The 20,167-nt window shown below is 44.2% G+C and overlaps 1 protein-coding gene across 2 annotated transcripts in view; it reads right to left on the bottom strand.

The window, feature by feature from the left end:
* The window catches only part of dlc1 (DLC1 Rho GTPase activating protein), an 82,595-nt gene that overhangs the window by 1,848 nt on the left and 60,580 nt on the right, over positions 1-20,167 (bottom strand). For both annotated transcript variants that reach the window (XM_073466850.1, XM_073466859.1), the window contains 12 exons: positions 15,872-15,943; positions 14,158-14,239; positions 12,958-13,021; positions 8,912-10,563; positions 7,809-7,988; positions 6,153-6,312; positions 4,637-4,844; positions 3,917-4,133; positions 3,414-3,528; positions 1,851-2,066; positions 605-822; positions 2-175 (listed from right to left, as the gene is read on the bottom strand). In XM_073466850.1, the coding sequence (XP_073322951.1) occupies positions 2-175; positions 605-822; positions 1,851-2,066; positions 3,414-3,528; positions 3,917-4,133; positions 4,637-4,844; positions 6,153-6,312; positions 7,809-7,988; positions 8,912-10,563; positions 12,958-13,021; positions 14,158-14,239; positions 15,872-15,943 (3,358 nt within the window). The remainder of the gene's footprint in view (position 1; positions 176-604; positions 823-1,850; positions 2,067-3,413; positions 3,529-3,916; positions 4,134-4,636; positions 4,845-6,152; positions 6,313-7,808; positions 7,989-8,911; positions 10,564-12,957; positions 13,022-14,157; positions 14,240-15,871; positions 15,944-20,167) is intronic.

The raw sequence follows: 20,167 nt of genomic DNA, 5'->3' as shown, positions 1-20,167 counted from the left end.
CCTGCAGTCGATCCGGGAAATATGTGTGAGTCTGCACTTGTTGGCTCCGCAGGGCTCGATGTAGTAACGTGAGGTGAGGACATTGGCCCGAACACCTACAACAGGTGCGCCTTCATGGTCCACAGATGTACACACCAGTGCACACGCTCCCTTTGGCAGGTCTGTTACCCATGTTCTGTTGGAGCGAGAGAAGAGTTTGGATTAAAAGACATAAAATCAGAGCAGAACTTCGACTGACGTCTCATTTCTATACAGTTTTGTTTTGTGTGAAATACATTTCTTAATGGATGGATAGAAACACCACTGCAAACATAAGAGAAGCTTATTTTCTCTGTTTCTATGTCTACATGGAGAATTATCAAGACAGAAACAAGACCAATAATGCACGGCAACGAATGAGTTAGGAGGTTGGCGTGCCAGGTGTGTGAAATATTTTGTTCAAAGACATATGAAGCACTAACATTGTGCATGCACTCTATTTGTTGCCACCAATGTTAGCTAAATATGCCGTTTAACTTTTCAGCTGTATCAATCATCAATCAGTTAACTGTGATGAAGACTTGAGACAGATGAGGAGGAAGAGGAGGGAAATGGGCATGTCTACCTGAGCACCAGGTGGTCTCTGGTGGGATGCGGTGCCATGGTGTTCCTGACATACTGGTAGACCTCTGTCCTCTCGTCCATGGTCTCCACCGTCCGGCACTCGAGCAGGTCCTCGTCCCAGTGGCCCTGCTCCCGCAGCAGTCGCGTCAGAACCTCCTCGGCAGTCGCAGGCACCTCCAGAGTCACCTTCCACAGCCGCAGGGGAAAACCATCATGCACCTGGAGAAACAGATTGAAAAGTCCAATTACTTTAAACACAGTTACAAGAAGTAACCCTCTTTTAAAATAATTTTGTGCATTTTATGACTTTATTTGAAAGCAGAGAGATGACAGGAAATGAGGGGAGAGAGAAACTGGAGATGAAATGTCCCCGCCTGGATGGGAACCAAGGACGATTCATAGTGACGCCTGGGTCCTGAAGGAAGGCCTTGGCAATAATTAGGATTTATTGAGACATTTTCTTTTAAATAAATATTATGTTTCACACTTCTGAACAAGACAGTGAAATCTGTCACAGTGTGGGATGTTAAATTGGGATCGACCATTCAGATTTTTTCAGGGTCGATACCGATACTGACTAGTAACCTAGGAGACAGATTTTGGGCGGGAGGGGGTAATGTGGTAAACATTAAATTTCAGCTTCCTTTGGGATACTTAATCTTATCAGTCATATTAACAGAAATTAGAAGTGGTTATCAAGTAATAATTTAATACACAACAGTCAGGCTGTGTTTCAGAACCTCTTGTTGCCCTTTAGCCAAGTCAGCTGCTCCGTTATGCCATCAGCTGATAAAGAACGCACTCTCTGCGCCTTGTGACTCTCAAACTGGAGAAAAGATAACCTCATACTGGGCCCTTGCACAGTAGACACCGGAAATGTAGGCCTGGGATAATGGTGAGGTTGTGTGTGTGTCCCTGTCAGGCTGATGTCATTTTGGGAGAGAGTCCAGTACTGGGATAGGAATGAGAAGCCAAGGGCCAGGCCAGTTTCACACGGATGTCTTTCTATACAGGAAACCCTAAGTGCTGGTTTTCCATGAGATATTTAGAGAAGCAGGAGAGAGTTTGGAGGAGACAGGAAACACAGATAGTTGAAAAGACAGTGCGTGCTTCATTAATGGTGACAGATGGACTGATGCTCTGTTTTTTCTCTCATTAAGTAATCTTTTATGACTTTAATTTTACTGTATCACCCTCTGCCACAAACAAACACACTGAAAGCAGCAAGTACAGCAAGTTGTTTTTACCTTCCTGCAGGCCAGCTCGGCATGCTCAGGTGTGGAGCAGCTGTCATAGCCTTTAAACTTGTCCTTTGCCTCTTTGAGGAGGGCGTCCAGGCTGTCCTGTAGGCAGGCTCTGTAACCTCCCTGCCCGGCCTCTTCACCAGCGAGGTCCTCCAGGCGCCGTGGCAGCAGCGCCTGCTCCACATACGAGTTCCTGCAGCGGTTCATCTCCTCTGGGATCTGTGGGAAAAGAAGGAGGACAATGAGGGTTGTTCTTTAAGTTATGTATGTCTTATGATGAGAGTGATTAGCTTTTAGTCTCTACTTCATGTTTTATTTTTTTTCTCCACCCTCATTACATTAAATTAACAGGAAACATTAAACGTAAAACAATTAAAAAAGGAAACATATCATATCCTATTTTCTCCCCCGCTTGTTCTCTCTGTCTGTTTGTACCTGGTCTCTTTCAGGTTTAACTGAAGACTAACAATATTACTGTCTAAAAAAAGGATTTTCATTCGATAACAAAGGGTCTTAGAAATGGAGTCAAATGAGTCTGTTATATCATGGTTCATATTCCTATTAGAAATCTAATTAAAAGAAAAATGATTAGGGAGGTAATTGAGTTTGCTTGTTGTGTGATGTGAACATGACAGGAAGCCAGGAAGCGCTCCCACAATCTAATTAAACTTTGAACGGTAATGACCCACAGTATGCAGCCTTTTAGCATTCACTGTAGCATGTCAGAGGAGACTGCACTGGGCAGAGGGACGGTTTAGGCTGAATGGGATTGAAATTGGATTAGGAAAAGTGTAGTTTGCTGATTATTTCCTGTTTATCCAGTCAAGTGCTCTTCGTGTGGTGGATTCATTGGGACTATGTTGTTTTTTAAATTCTTTTACAAATGCTTGGGTTTGGTTAGAAGTAAAGTCCAATTCTGCACAACAGGACAGGACAGGTTGGCACATTCACTTTATGTAATCATAACACTGCTTGAGCAAATGACAGCATGAATGGATCAGTGAGTTATGTAACTGGGGCTATGTTTGTTTATGGGGAAAACAAAGGGACTAGAGGTGTTTGGCATGGTACGATGAGTCAGAGGTGACATTCATTCTGTCAGCAAACACAACTTCATTGTGCAGTTTGCCAAATGCAACCCTGATTCCAAAAAAGATGGGATGCTGCGCAAAACATAAATAAAGCAGATAGTGATAATTTGCTGATCTTTTTTTTTTTTTTACATGCACTCAGTTAAAAACAGTACAAAGACAATATATTTAATGTTTTACCTCATTAACTCAATAGATTTTTGTATTTATATGCTTATTCTGAATTGGATGCTAGCAACATGTTTCAAATAAGTTGGGACAGGGGCATGCCTGTATGAAGGATATTACTACATGGGTTCAGGAACACCATTAGCATTCAGTTTTTATTTAAGTTTTACTCAGTGTCACAAGTTTTTGGAACTGGGATTGTAGACGTCAATTAGTAAACCTTGTGTGACCTCTTCAGCTTTTCATGGTCACGCTGACTTTAACTCAAAAAATGAGGAGTTTACAGAGTATACATTCAACTACTGACCCGGAAGAGTTTCCTGCACTCCTGGATCATGTGTGCCAGGCCATGAGTGGCAGCCAGGTTCTCATTCAGATCTCTCTGGTCCGGCTTTCCCAGCGTCTGCTTCCTGTTCATCACCCTTTGATCGAAAAAGACAGGTGGACACAATAAGATTAGTAACAGCATCCATCATCCACATTATAGAGGGCAAAGGAAACAAAAGAAAGAAGTGTTTTGCTGTGTTACACCTGATGAACCCTCTTCTGCCAAATATAGCACAAAGTATGTTTCTTAATTAGGTAAAGATATTTATTTCCTCTGTCTCTCTCGCTTCCTCCTCCCTCAAACTTAGCTCTCTTCCTTTTTGTCCTCCTCCATCTACAATATCCTGCTCTTTTGTTTCTTTAGAGCGACCCTTTCCTGTTTTGAGAATGTACAGCACATTACCTGTTATGTAAGCTGCTAATACAATAACTGTGTTATTGACGGCAATCAAAATAAAGCCAATGATTACAGTGGACACACACCTTGGCGAGGAGCTTTCCTTGCGGCGCAGGGTGTTGAGGTGGAAAAGGGACGGCGCCAGACAAACTGCCAGGTTGGTGGGCGTCATCTGGTTCTCGCCCACGCATGCCGTCACGTCGCTCAGCAGACACAGCAGCGTCCGCAGCGCCTCACGGTTCTCGTCGGGCAGCAGCAGCACGGCGGCGCGCACCGCCTGCAGACGGAGCTCTTTAGGCATGTCTGGAGATGAAGAGGAGGATGTTGTAGCTTTTATTTAATATGACATTCACAAAAAGACTAATTTCCATTGTCATGCAATGTTATGTCACCATTTTTGTGTACGAGAGTTAACTTGAACCTGCCAGAAATGAGCTATGATGGGATCTGCGTTGAGCAAAGTGTCTGTATACACTATATGCTTCATACTTCATGCACAGGACTGGTTTTGTTTTACCTTATATAAACAGTTCCTAATGCAGCTATTACAATCACACAGAACAGAACTTGAGCTCCATGTTGAGTCACAGAAGGATGAACCCATACTGCATCACATGTATCACCTCATTCCACAGGTATTTCCTGCACTCATCTTGTTTGTTTTCTTTTTTTACAGTTTCACAATTTCTTGCTCCATGACAGGCAAGCATCCACAGCTCTACAATACAATTTCATCCAATCCTCTGTGACTGCACCTGGATGCCTCTGCAAGATTTTGTTTATACTTCATGTGTGTGCATTCTTACACTGATAAATCTGGAGGAAGGTCTCAGACAGTTTGCTGGTGAGCAGGGGTTCTGGCAAATCTCTGAAGTACTGCTTCAGCATGTCTGCGACGTCATACGCCGATTGGCCCTCGTAGTTGACTCCTCCCCCGTCAGCGCCGCTCGCCTCGTTCATCTGACGAAGAGCCTGGATACGAGATTTAACTCCCGATTTCCTGAAAAGACCCACCTGGAAAACAAGAGTGAAGGACAAAGAGAGAGAAGGTTACATCATGAGCAGTCCGCTCTGAACTGTAATTCCCTTATTAGTTTCAGTATTACCATGAGTTTGATCCTATCATTACGGCGTATCTAATGTGATTAAAGCACACAGAAAAAAACATCTTTTAAAGCTGCAGGTTGTTATTATTGAAAATAATATCCCTTACTTATCTCCAAATCCAGAGCTTACAGTCAATATGGTTACATCACAGCAGATCTTGTTGACTGTATTTACAAGAAGCTGCGTGACACCCAATGGGCATTCTTGTACTGAATGTTGTGTAGGACCTCGTCAGTGGCCATTTATGGATTTATGAAATGGCAATGTTGGGGAGGAAAAGAGAAAAAGACAGTTGGCTTGCCCGGCCTGAATATTTTCCATGAGCTTTCACCACCTCCAAACAGAGGCGCCTTGTCCTGCTTTGAAAAGAACACCATCAGTGTTTTCTGTTTTGCCCTCCATTAATAGCTATTTTGCCCAGAATCCCTCTGTCTTTCCTTACTGTATGTGGCGACGACCCTCTACGCCCTGTCTGCCAATTAGTTGGTTTGTGTGGCAGCTTTCTTTGCAGGTGGTCATCAGCAATACTGGTAACACCTTAGCCCTGTGTGCCAGGGCTTTTTAAAAACCGTCTTGGAACTCAGATCCTCACTTCCTTCCACACTGTTTGGTTTTGCTGTATTTTTATTTTTATCTTTATCTTAATTTTCTTTTAGCTAAGTTAGATAACTTTATCTATAGTTACAACTTTTGTGTGTTTGCCCCTTTTCCACCCAGCCATGAGCTAGGTTGTGACAATGCGCACACACACACTGAGATAAATCTTTCATAATGTCTCCGGATTAACAGACAGACACCGTGACTTAACAGCTGTGCACTATGACTCTCTCCAGGCCTTTCCGCTTCAGCGAATGTCTGACAGAGAGAAGAGAGAAAAGGGAGAAGACCGAAACTGTAGACACACACACTGACATGTGTGGGTATCAGGCTTTTTCCGATTCACAGCTCCATCTTACGTAACTCCATGACTGAAAAAAATTCAGGGATGAATATATGACTGACTGCAGATGTCCTAAAATTCTGATATTATATAACTAAAGCACCTTAAAGAAGAAGCTTTTTCTCTTCGCGGTGGAAACTGAAAATGGTGCTCAAAGCTAAATGACAGACTGGCAGGAAATTTGAGGTTCTGTGTACACTGCAATTACCGTATATGCACAGGCTTATGTACACATCTGTCTATATATGTGTGTTTATTTGTGTACTTTATGTTACCTGGTCGAGGCACTGGTTGCGTAAATAGCGCATGGCCTGCTGGATTCCCTGGGGGAGGGGCTGGCCTGTCCGCTGGACGATGACTTGTAGTGGCACACCGAACACATTCCTGTCTTTGTAGTCACGCACCTTGATCCGCTTCATAAACTTTGGCACAGCCCTGCAACACACACAAGAAAAGAGAACTCATCAATATCTGTTCAGTTGTGAAAAGATTGCTTTAAAAATGTCAACAATATCATGTCTTCAGGATACCAAATGATATTTAAAATTTTGACTCACGATGGATACGATTGACATTTTACAATTGGTTTTCCATTAAATCAGACTGACTGTAAAAATCAAACTATTACAATGTGCCTGCTGACCAAAATGTGTGTGTTTATGTGTTTTATGATGTTTGCAAGGAGGAAACCAAGCGGCTGCAGAAGCCTGTCTCCAGGTTTATGAGAGGGGTGGGACAAACAGGGTGAGGAGGGGAGGTGGGATGTACACCGGGGTGTCACAAGGGGAGGATCCCACTGCTTTATACATCCGCACAAAGTGCCTGTCTCACTTTTTGTTACGCTGTGTGCATGTATGTGTGTGCACGCCACTGGGTGCAAGTGAGCACCAAGTCTGTAACCACATACTCCAGAGTTGAAACATGCAAGAATGCACCCACAGATTTATGTCTGTATGTCTATCTGCATGGGTGTGAGTGCGTTTAGCGGAGAGATGCTATGCGTGACTCAGGACAAGCTCGTCTTTGTAGGAGCAGGCGTTCACAAAACTCTGAGCGCTTCTTCAAACCGCAGTTTGGGATAAACGGAAAAGGAGGCATATTATGATCCCGGCTCGGAATTCTGAATATGTGTGGGCCTCCAGTTGCCAACAAGTGGCCTCTGTCTTTCAGCCTGTCATCAGACGAGCTGAGGTCATAATGCTTTCTATTCCTGTCAAAGGAAGGCCTCAGGTACAAGAGGCAGTGCAAATGGAAAAACACAAGAAAATTATGTGATTTTGCAATATTATTTCATTTGATCTTGTGAATGAGTATAAAAACTTCCTTCAGATGTTAATAAACAAGTTCTTGTTTGACTCTATTATATATTCTGCCTGTGGTGACTGTTCTGTATTGTTATTTCTGCGCAACAAAGTTAGTTCCCTATCACATGACCTAACAAATAAGACTTTTCCCCAGTATTTAACCTCGGATAAAACAACGGGCAGGAATAAAGATGAAAAGGAAAAGCAGAAGTCAGGCTCTGGAGACAAGTAACAAGGAGGATATTAGGTGCTATTGCAGCATATAAAGTGACGTCAGTCCAATAATGTAGAAGTGGTTGAGAAGGTAGAGGTGGAGGGATAATTTCCAGCCTCCTGCTCTGGTAACACCATGCGTGTGAACTGCCACGATTGCCCCGTTGAGAAAAAGACAATGTACACCCCTTCCCAGCAATTATGGGCCTGGGAAAAGAATGTGAAACCCAACCTCTGTGGACAGCCGTCACCATGCTATACAACAACCTGCAGATGGAGGGGATTGGGAGGGGTAGTAGTTGGATGGACGGATGGCCGAATGGATATTTTGAAGGGCAACGAGGAGGAGTAAGCATTTCAATGAAAAACAAGCTTGTCGAAAAATCACTATTCGAAATCGCATTCTCCACTCACCAGCTGAAGCCATGTTTGTTTGTAGGGGTGTGTTTCTCCAGCAGAGCAGTGAGCTGCAGCAAGGAGAGCTTCTGGAGCAGATTCATCTGTAGCACAGACTGGCAGCTAATCTGGAGCTGGGCTGAGGCCGAGCTGGGCCGGTGGGAGTTCTGGAAGCTCGGCCAGCGGAGTTTCTGCGGCCTGGGGTGCGAGAAAGGAGAAGAAAGGAGGGGAAAAAAAACTGAGATGTGAGAAGAAGAATGTTGATTAAAAAAGGAGCAGTTGAAGTCTTGGGATCTACGTCATGCATTTGAGTACACATAAACTAAACACAGCAACACACAACAAAGTGATCGGTTTAGGGATTACAAGGGTTTATGTACACATCCATCAAGAGACTGTCTAAAAGTCTAAAAACCCACGCCCCCCCAAATGTAATTCTGCCTGTGGATTCCTGAAGGAACAGCAGCAGTCCCCATGGAGACCAAGCAGCATTCCTGTGTATTCAGCACCAGCATTACGTAAGGAGAGATGTCTCGGCGTGTCCCGCTGTTTATCATTTTATCATTTGCTGTCACTTTCTTAGAGAACTCTTTTGTTGTTGCTACCTCAGTGATTGTCTTCCTATTGTTTTGTTATCCTTAAGCGTTTTCATGAGCTAAGGTAATGTTTGGTAGAGTTTTACAGAAGAAGAAAAAAGCAGGAGCCTCTTGGAAGCAGCAGGTTGAATCTTCAGTTCAACCAAACAAGAATTAATATAAAAAAGTAAGATAAAGGTGGGTTATCATTCAACTTTCAACAGAAGAGTGGTAGAAAACGAGGTATTCTTTCAAAAAAATCGTCTTACAGTATTTTTGTTACATCTTTGCTTGTTTTTACGTCAACCAAGGAAGCTTGTCCAATCAGCATAGTCATCTAGTTGGCTATATCACTCACATAGCAATTGTTCAAAAAGCTCTAATTTGCTAGTCAAAGAGGTTATATAAAGTCTGGAAAAAGAAGACATTATACTCGGGTTCCTTCAAGATCAATCACAATCTAAAATCATTTACTGCCCAGCCCTACCATATACTATGAGAGGTAGGTGTTTAGATGTTTAGACAGTTTAGATGTTCTTTACTGACCTGCTGGTTCTGGTTAGAGATGCCCCGACACCAGAATCTCTCCTCTCTCTCATCCCGTCCTCTCCCTCGCCCAGCGGGTTTCCTGTACTGTCTTGGTCACTTCCGTTTTCCGTCTCCTCCAGCCGGTTCTGCAAGGGGGACGACGGACACGGCGAGGCTGAGTCCAGTGCAGAGTCTGAGTCTCCTTCTTCCTCTTCCTCTTCCTCCTCCTCCTCCTCTTCCCCGGCCACAGCCTCTGACCAGGCGTTAACGAACCGCTGCAGGCCGCTGACGTGTTGCAGCACTTGCTCCAGTTTGCGCTCATCCCCCTCGTCCTCCTCCTCTCTCTCCGTGTAGGGGACGTTGTCATAAAAACTAAGCCGGCTGTCGACGGAGCCTGAGGAGCCACGGCGCTGGCGTCTACTCTGCCGCCCCCTGAGGATCACTGAGTTCCCGTTATCGTTGCTGTTGCGTGAACTCCCGTCCTGCAGGGCTTTGGGGAAGGTTCCAGGCTTGTGACCTTCTGGTAAGTAGAAGAAGATCATGCCATCCTCTTCCTCCTCTTCTTCTTCTTCTGTTTGTCTGCTGTTGTCCCGCACACTAAAGTTGTTCCTGCGGTTCTGCTCATCAACTGTCATCCCATTACTGGCTTGGCAGGGGATGGGCGGGGCAGATTTGGGTGGGGGTGTTGGCTGCCGATCTTGTTGGGGAATGCTGAAAGGATCAAAACCCTCCAAATACATTCCTCCTCTCTTACTAGAGCCTGCTGCCGTGCTGTGGCTGCGAGCGCGAGTCACTGGGCTTGGTGTGCTCACTGCGCTTCCACTGCTGGCTTCAGACTGGCTGCTCCCTGTGCTCCCAGTGCTGCCATTGCTGGTTTGAGTGGAGTAGGATACAGAGCGATTCCTGTTAAGTGTCATAGTCTGAGTGGGATTGCGGTGGTGATTGAGGTTGTGGTTGAGGTTCATACTAGAGATGTCCACGCAGTTGAGCCTCCGCAACTTGTCATCATCCAGACCCTCTTTGATGACAGGGCCGCTGATTTCTATCTTCCCACCGCTGGTGCTGCCCTTCTTCTTTCTCTTGGAGGTGGTGCCGCTTCGCAGTCGTAGACTCTCCATCCTCTTGAGGAAGCTCTTAGCTCTTGAGCGAGTGCTTTTGCCGCTGCCTCCTCCTCTATCCAGACTGCCTCCCAGTCCGCTCATACCCATTTTCACATCAAAGGTGAACTGTCCAAGTGTCTCCAGGGGTGATGGAGGCATCCCATCAGACAAAGAGTCCTCATTAGCGCATCCTGACCCACCTGTGCCTGACGACGAACACATGCTAGCTACAGAGCTGGCACGAGTGGCACCAGCGGGCCCAGCCTCAGTTGTCAGGGTGGCACCATGGCTCTTCTCTTCACCTCTTCCTCCACTCCCACTGCTGTGGATGGAGCCTACTTCAGGCTGCTCACTGAGGTCGGTCAGGACACTCTCCGAACTGTTGCCTTCACACAGGGTGAGCTTGCCTTTCTGGGATACTTGATCCTTGGGGAACGGGGGCGGGGCAGCATCTGTGGCCAGTGTGGAAAAAACCTCCAGTTCCTCCATACGGGACCAGCGCTTGCTGTCCCTCTGGAAGGTCCAGCGGCCACTGATGGCACAAGGCTCGTCCTCATCGGAGTCCTCACTCTGGAGAGAGGAGAAGGAGTGGATAAGAGAGAGGGGGGTGGGAATAGCAAGAAGAGAAGGGAAAATTAGAAGAAGACATTATGTACTGCTACGTTTTCCATTTCTTCTCCAACATTCCTCACCTTGGTCCAGGAAACTTTCTGGAGTTATGGAATTTATTCTATAATGGCTGGACTTTCACACTTCTTCTCCTTCCTTCTGCACATTCACGTCCAGTTCCAATTTAGTTTTTACGGGTATCATGTCATTATCATTAGCCTTTTTGTCCGCTTGTTGTTAGTTATAATAAGTTATTATGATTACTATTATTATTATACAAATTTGCTTGGTTTGCACTGGTTTGTATCGCCTGCACTGAGTAAGCTACTGGATGCCTGAACTTCCTTCAGGGATAATAGCTGAGAAATATACCGATATGGCTGTCAGAACCTTTACATAAGAGCTTTTAATGAGGAATTCCTCAGATATATAACATGCCTGTGATGTGATAAGAAAACAGTTTAGGATGACATTATCCTATACTGAGGATGAAGCAAAAGACGGTCAGCTAGTAAACACGTCTCAGTCACTTCCTGACTGCATGGACAATACAATACTGAATCAAATATAGTGCACATGCACCTTCCAAAAATGCACACACCTCCCACAGTTTGGTTAATCTATCTCAGGGCCTGGAGGGAGTTCAGGAAATTCCATTATGACCCCCATTGCTCACAATGCAGCCGGCCAGACTGGGGTCATTCCCCCATACAGTCTTTATCCCCTGTGTCTGTACACACACACACACACACACACACACACACACACACACACACTGAGGGTGAGACAGTCACTACTGCTACTCTCAATCTTTATCTATGACAGAGATATCCACCCTCACACACGCTGAAATGGGAGATTCAAAGGAGACTTCTTCATAGTTCCTAATCAAAGTGGAGTCAAAGCTCATAAAATCAAACCACACCAATCAAAGCCACATTTTTAACACCTCCATCTCTTCACCTTCTTAAAGTCATATCTATAACCTGAACTCACCAAAACACAAATATTTTCTTGTAAGTTTAGAAAGAAAAAGGTTTTAAACAATAATCAGGTCCCCCTTAACAACGATGTTAGGATAATAGCACATCGGAGTAGAAAAACAATAAAATCCACATAATCCATGTTCCACTTGTTGAGTGCTAACGCTCCTGTTTCATCGCTCATCTGGGTTCCACACACAGGCATCGTTAATTATATGACTTGCAGTGGAAACACGATGGAATTTCAAATAAAAGTGAGCAAAGACTGTGATCTAGCCCTGCTCAAAAAGTCGATGATTTAAAGAGGACAACAGAAATTTTCGTGACATTTTTTAATTCCACCGGGGCTTTCTTCTCAGGTTATGTTAGTTGGAATGTGAGATGACACTAGTGTGCTATTCACTGTGCCTAGAGAGCGTCAACCATTTATCAACACATATCATCCTCAAAACCATCAAGCCACCAAAGCATTCACTGCAACAGTGACCACTTTGAATGTCACAAGGAGTCTGCAGAATGAAAACTATTTATTATTACACAGATAGAACAAATCAGACAGAGGGAGATACTTAGAGATGTAGGTTAAAGAGAGAGGGAATGTTAAGACATGAGGAGATCAATGCATTCCTAAGCTGTCTAAAGGGGGGTTGTCGTCCCACAAAGATGGCAAATAACCTCTTTGATTCTTCTACTCTTCTCTGTTGGCTCCTGAAATGAAAGGTCTTGCAGAAAGGGTCAACCTAATGAATACCACCACACACAGAACAAGGATGATACTATGTAGCACTTAAGGCAATTAGGGAATTAAGGTTAACTTGTGCAAAAAGGTGCGATTCTTGTCACAAAGTGCAAGTCAGTCTAGACTGAAACACATAGCGTCTATAATGGGATATTCACAGAATTACCCTCCTTTCTTTGAAGAGGGAAAACACTTTCCAAGAGGCCTGTTTCCTTGAAAGTGAAATAGTGTGGGGTTGGAAGGAGTTGCCTTTCTCCTAAAAGCTACTTTAAGAAGAAAGCTCTGGCACAAAAGTAGCATGCGAATTCATATATGGTGAGCAAGAAGTATGAGGAAGTATTTTAGAAAGAGGGGGAGCAGGCCTTGAGTAGGGGGAGGTTCTGGTGAATGCAACCCCTTCATTTAGACATTAAAGCTACCCTCCTTCCCCCTAGGGTCCTCACAGCCCACTTGATATAGAAATAAACCCAACAGGTGCCTTCTCATTAAACAAGATGAGAGAAAAAGCAGCTTTGCCCTGTGGCCGCGAGTGAACTGATGGTTGAGGTGAGCAAATGCAATTGTGGTTGAGGAGACGTGCAAAAGGGGCTTTTCAGAAAGGAGTGGAGGTAATGTGTGAGCATGTGCACTTACTCGTTTTCTTTGCGGTGAAATCTCCAGTCTCATTAGAGCACACTTGTTGAGGGTGTTCAGTCTCCTGCAAATACAAACACATTTAAAATGAGATTTAAAACATTTTCTCCTGAAACACAAATCCTCTCATCGCCGAAAGGATGTATGATGGAAGAAAAGATGAAACAGGACGCAAAAACTGAAGAGGGGAAGAGAAAGACAGAGGGGGAGCTCTGGGTGCACCCAAGCTGGCTAATGAGCTGCTGAAGGATAATCCCCACATGAGCGGGAAGAGAATGAGAGGGAGACAGAAAAGGAGAGAGCGAGGAGAATGAAATCTGCTGGAGTGGCGACGACAACTTGGGGAGGGAAGGGGGGCAGAAAGCTTATCCCCACAGCCACCTGGAGAAGGGGAGTGAGGGTGGTGGTGGTGGGGTCCAGCCTCTGGAGAGCTCTTAGAGCAGATCATGTAACAATGGAGAGATGAAGGGATGGGAACTAGGGCTGTGGGGAGGGGGGTGAAAGGCTTCCAAGAGAGGAGACATTGAGATGATAGCTTCCAGATGTATGGAGGGACACCTGCTGTGGTTTATTATTGAGAGTCGGAATTTGATGAAGGAGTTGACTCCATTAAAGAGCCATTAACCTTCTCCTCATATGCAAATTAATATGGCGGGGGCACCAAAAATGCAAACCCAGTCCTCTTCAACGATACTTGTGGTTACTTATCATGTCTGAAACTTTTTGAAGCTTTGAAAGCATTAATTAATTCTTAAGTTGTGGGTGGTAAATGAGGCAGGGTTCCCTATGGCTCCTACAACATGAAAAGAAAGAGTGAATGTAAATAGCACTGCGTGACAGTAGAAATGCTGCATTCAAAGGTAAGAGTGTGATATGTGCTTGCCAGGATGATACAAAATACTCTAATGACTGAGGTAAACAGCCCCAAGAAAGAAGAAAATAACGAGAGAGGAATGTATGGGTATAGAAAACTGAATGATGAGAGGAAAAGGTACAGCGCATGCCTCCAAGCTGCTTATCGTGTCATTCTTTCATCTCATCGGCAACTTTCCAAGGCATGCCTCCTTTTGAAGTCATGCCCTCATGGTTTCACAAGAGATAGTACAGAAAAGAAAATGAGGAAGAATAAGAAGAATGATGCATAACATCAAAAGAAGGAGAAGAGAAGTAGAAAAGGTTGGGTATGACTTGTTATCTTACCTGCAGAGAGCCTCGATGGCATCCCGATCGAGGAAGTCATGGTCTCTGGTGACTGAGGAGATGTCAATGGGGAACTGGGCATCTAAGCAGGACGAGAGTCAGAAAATTGTGTTCAGATGAAACTAAAAGATACAACCCCTAGCCTTAAAAAATACCCACCCACTCAAACACCCACCCACCACCTTCCGTCCCACCATCTCCCCCCATACAGCCTTGATGAAAAGCTAAAAGAGGAAGTGGCGTCTTAGCCGACCAAACAAACACAGCTGCAGCTTTCAGACTCGGCAGGCAGGGGGGATGTGGAGCACAGAGGGAGAAAACAGGGGGATTGATTGAAGAATGACAATAGGTACTCCACCGCTGCTCATAAGGTCCCACTTCCTTTTCTCCTTCTCTTTCTTTCTCCCCTGGTCTGCCTCATTAACAGGATCACTTATTCACCGAAATGACACAAAAATGAAGTGTGCCTTAAATCAGACGGAATATTTAAGCACAATCGTCTGCTACAGGATTGGATGGACAGATTTTAAGATCTGGAATGCACTGACCCAACCCGAAAAGGGAATCTTGCTTCTAAAGCCTCGGGGGGACGATGGTGATAAGACAACGCTATTCAAGGGAGGCCAGCACCTTTAGCCTACTGTATTGGAACAGGCCTATCACTCTGCTTATCTTTAGTGGGGCAATAGTCTTGACAGCACAGACAATAGAGATTGTCCCATGGATACAAGGAAGGGAAAAATGTGTCATGCATCGGCAAAAATTCTTAACTCGCGTGGAGAAAAGTGACAAACCAGCGAGCGGTGTAAAATCCGCACAGTGATTGATCGTGGGTTTGCACTTTTGTGTTGCTGTCCGTGTAAAAACAGCCTCATCACCTGTGCAGAAACACAATGAGCTTTCCGTTTAAATAGGAAAACCTTGCACGGTTAAGTGGCAACGAGCAATGACCTGTTGACAGAGGCAGCATAGTCCCGCTATCATTGTCCTGTAGTTACGTAACGGCAACTGGCAGCTTCATAGTATAGCTTGAGTAGCTATATGGAGTGTAAAGAATGTTTGATGTATTTTGGTGAGTGTGTATTTAAAACTCAAGGCATTCTTTCTCAACCATTTGCCATTGTATGAGTAACTTTAGAGGGTGTAGAAAACATGTTTTGTGTTTATATTAACACGTTAAGAAAAGACCTTTGGTTCTCAAAGAGTTACTGCAGAAGTTACATCATAGTTAATGTTTGGAATATAGAAGCAAAGGTTTGTGTGGCTTTAACTGCATGAGAAAAAACACAGCCCTTTGTGCTCCTCAGGAATGTTATGCCATGTGTAGTGTGTCTGCATGCAGAGAGACAAGTGTGCATGTTGGTGTTTTGTGGTCTTCTAAATGAGTTAGACAAAATACTAACGGGGTGTGTACTCACAATCTGATTGACTACTACGATCTTATTTAGATGATAATATGATTTCAGTTTCATGAAAAACACAGAAAAATCTGTCTATTTTGAATGTTGTCAGCTTGTAGATGTTTAAGAAAAGACTGAAGAAACAACAATAACTTGGAAAATCAGTCTGATTATTCCAGGATTCCCAGTTTAACTATGGCCTTTTCATACCGACACCAATGAGAATGGTAGAATGTTTTGGTCTTTTTCTATCGTCACCATTGCTACTTGAGGTGGGAGAGTGGAGGCAGGGGGTTTCTCGTTGGGATCCTTACCTTCATAAAGCTGGGCGTACTGTGGGAACCCTGCTGCTCGGAGCCAGGTACAGGCCTCTTTGGCTTCGATCTCTGCAGAGGAGACAAAGTTGAACAATAGGAAGACATGTTAGATGTTGGAGGATGCGTTTAGTCAACTGGAAAGAAAATATTATCAAAGTACACGTACAGAGAGACGAAAAATAACCTGAAAAACATTGTTGCGACACAAGTGTAAATGAACTAATTTTAAAAACAGAGAATCCTGTCAAATTATCAAAGGAAGACAAAACTTTAAGAACTGAGCACTTCAACAGGCCAGCAGCTTATCAAATGTGAACTCCTTGACCTTATCAGCTATCTCACACTCGGTCACTCTCCTCTCACATGCTTCTAAAGCTAGAGCTCAAAGCATCATTTGCTCGCCTCACACCCAAAGTGTGTGCCACCTAAGCTCCTTAACCAGGTAAGGCAGAGGCTTTTGTTGTTCACACAGAGATCTCAGACAGAAAATGCCTGTGTGAAGGGTCTTAACATAGATATATGACTATGCCATTTAGTGACATTGGAATGTTTTAAAACTGCTTTTGATTTTTTTGGGATGTCTTCTGAATGCAGTGATGCCCTCCAGCTTCTATTCCCTTTTGAGGCCGACATTTAAAATCTAAGATAAACCTCTGCAGGTTAAGATGCATGTAGAAAAGAATGTTTTACAGACATATCAGATGTCCATCGAACACGTCCACAACACTTCTCCAACACTGCCTGACAAACTCCTCCATAACCCCATTAAACACAAGGTGTGACATGTGGGCTTGTTATGCTAAGTACTGACTGAATGTTGAGGTCCACTGTGTCTGAGGAGCCACGGTGATGTCTCCCAATTATCTGCTAAAGCCCTTTAGTCGACACATGCCAAATGGCTGCAAACACCCCAGCCTCCTCACCCCCACAGCAAACAGTTTGCAGAGAGACAGAAACATGTCTCCAGGCCTTAAGGAGTTGACTTTACAATGTCCTCTTTGGTTAAATGACAGCTAGTACAAATGTAGCACAACCTTGAGAGAGACTTGTAAACCAAAACCAGTGGAACAAAGGCAGGAAGAGACACTAGTAAACCATGGATGAAAGTGACAACATATAGAATGGCTGCAAAACACGTAAGGGAAGTACTTGCCAATCCTGTTACCAATGTGAGAACTGTGCGTGGAGGCTGAAATTCAGACAGGAAAGTTTTACGTTTCTGTAGTCATGTCCTTTGCACTTTTAAAGGGGTGCTGTGTTTGGCTGAGCGTGACTGAGCTAATAGTAACCACCGGTAAAGAGATGCGGAGCAGTTTATTTTATCTTCAAAACTCCAGTCGGGCAGGTTCCACCTCATTTCGAGACTAAATTACACCAAGTAATTGTTATATTTTTTTTAGCTCAAGCTCAAGAACAAGAGCATAAAAGGAGAGGTCTTTATTATTTTGGTAGAGATAAAGAGATAAGTGTGTAATAAATCAAAAAGACATTAACAAGCTGGAATTGGCTTGACATGGACAAAAGAAAGGTAACCATAAAGTTCTGTCAGACAGACAGTGAGGTCAGAAGAACACTACTGTTGCAAAGGGGTCTGGGCTCAACCATATACGAGCATTTACATACCAACAACAAGCCTAGACGGCAGACAAACCCACTAACAACAAGGTGTGACACGACCAAGACAAGGTCTTCCCTCTGCCACTGCAGGGGCCAGTACTCCTTAAGCACACCATCGTGACACCAGCATGCACCAAAGTGTCACATAACACATCAACAACTATGTTTTAACACTATTGTATTTGACAGATGAGCTCTACTTTTCCTTGCAGATGTGAGATGGAATGCCTCAGAAGCTGTGTGTTTGGTGGGTGTGTTGAGCTCAGTATTTTTGGAGCGTAGTGAACCCAGAGGAACGTAGAAACCAAAGGGTAATTATACCAACATTCTTGAGACCGAGCACTGCGTATGGCTACAGATTCTTGTGTTTGCTTGTGTATCTATGTGTGTGTGTGCACATGCAAGTCTGTGTGTGTTTGCAAAGACCAACCTCATGTTTAAAGACAAACCACTCAAAAGACAGTAAAGCTATTGAAATGCAAATCAGACATACAAACACATGGTTAGCTTTCCACCCCCAAACCCCAAAAAAGAGGGCTATGGGATCCATTAAGGGCCTTTGGAGGGAAGCTATCCAGTGACACACCCCATTGGGCTAGAATGTGTGTCAAATCTACTTTACAATGACATAATGTGGGCTTGGTGAGCCTAGGAAACAAAATAATGACAGTATTCACCACGCTGATGGATAAAACTGAATAATATTTGTCACTGCACCACATTGTGTCTCCATTCATTCACAGAGTGAAGCAAGAATATTTTTCTATCTTTTGTTTGGCTGCAGGAAGTGGACAGGGGCAAGGGGCATCTGGCACAAACAACCTAACAATAGAGCCACACACACATAAAGTCTTTCTGTATCTGGATTTGAAATTTAAAAAAAAAATCTAGATCAACAAAGCCATAAAAGAGGTTTAAAAGAATACCTCAGCCACTCTAGTCATAAAAATGTCATCCTACAGAACCCCTCCCAATCCTTTACATTTCAGTTTGCTGCCATAACTTGAGATTCAAGGATGTATTTTATTTTTTCTCTTCCCTCACTGTCCAACCCAATTCCTTAGCCCTCGCCAGGGAACTACCTCACTTCCTCTTCCTGCTTCCCTCACAGGAAGAGAGCTGAGCGGCGCTGCAGTGGCCGCCGACCACCCGGCTGAAAGGCCCTGCCTTCGTTTGTTCCTGGCCAGATAATAGGCGCAGAGGCAGCCAAGACAAACACTGGCTCCGGTGATTGTGTGTACTAACCAAATGTCCTCATGGTTAAAGACAGCTACAAAGCCACACCGGACAAATATGTCCTACAGCAAGCACTTCAACATGTTCAATCACTGAGTTAGGCTCACATAGAAAGTTCACTACCTTGATAATGATGTTGATACTTGGGCTACATGTGCCAAGTTGGCCAAAGTGCAACAGATTACAAATGTGAGTCAGGCCAGCACCAAAGATTCAAAGCCAACAACAGAACTGAAAATACTACATATCCTCACAAAGAAGTTACGCTACAGTTGACCACACAGCAGCACATTCAGGAGACATTCTTTTTTGGTTTACATTTAGTTTTTTTTTTTTTTTTTTTTTTTAAAGTAGTAGCAACTTTTAGAAAGAATAGTCAGTGCAGATAAATGTAGATATTCTAAAATACACACCAGACGACAAGAACCTTGTCATTTTCACCCCAAAGGCAGCCGACTGCAAGCTACAAGAGCACCAGAGCAACATCTGGTAACAGCAGCATGTAGTTCCCTGACTGCAAAAGATAACCTTCTGCTAAACCAAACCTCTCTCTTGTTTGGTTGTCTTACTACTGGCCCTGGTTGTGGCCTTGTTGGCTTCAGGACAACAGCTGGATGGGTTGATTTGTATCTGAGTACAGACCAGATCAGAACTCCTGGTCCTGCTGAGGGGGCCACACAGGAAGTCTGTAGCATGTCCGTTGGTCCACGGGACAGGCAGACGTGGATATGTGGCTTAATCATCATCAGGACAAGTTAAATGGAAAAAATCCTACTTCCTCGGATTATTTAGACACATTTTAAACTAAACATCTAACTACCTTCTGTATGGAAGTGCAGACAAATCCTCTCAGTTGGATCGTTCATATTAGCTCTGGCTGACGTGAATGGGCAAAAACAGCACAGTGAGACACACTCCTTCTCAGTGGGAAAGAGAGATGAGAGCGATTATCAGCAGATAACATGACTAATAAGAGCAAAGCCGATGCTAATAGAGATTTCATATGGATCACGAGAGGCTTTTCCCCAGGAATTTGACCAAAGCTGTATTGGTGAGTGGCCAGTCAGGGTTTAAGCTTCATCCACTGCCCAGCGGTATCGACTTCTAAAATTATCCATCATAGTCTTTGCTTTCCTTTACCCTGCTCTCACCCCCATCTCCTCTGCTCTCTCTGCTTACTTCGACTCTGCTCGGCCCTTCTCCTCTCTCCTTTTCCTGTGGCAGGAAATTCTCACAATTGCCGACCAGTGTTTCCCTCCATCGCAGGAGGCAGCGGGGTCTGGCTTGGCCGAGTCTGAATGCTCAGCTCCAGTGGGAGTTTGTCAGCAGCTAGCAAACAAAGGATGCTGCTCCCCACCTCAAAGGCTCTGCTACATACATGGCAAACTGGAGGTCAAGAGTCTGAATACAGTTATCACCTAGCCTGCGTCTTTGAAGTTG

Source organism: Pagrus major, chromosome 1 (genome assembly GCF_040436345.1).
Source record: "Pagrus major chromosome 1, Pma_NU_1.0".
Classification (NCBI taxonomy): Eukaryota; Metazoa; Chordata; class Actinopteri; order Spariformes; family Sparidae; genus Pagrus; species Pagrus major.
Note: the sequence above shows the minus strand (reverse complement) of the source record. Positions and strands in the feature narration are given on the sequence as shown.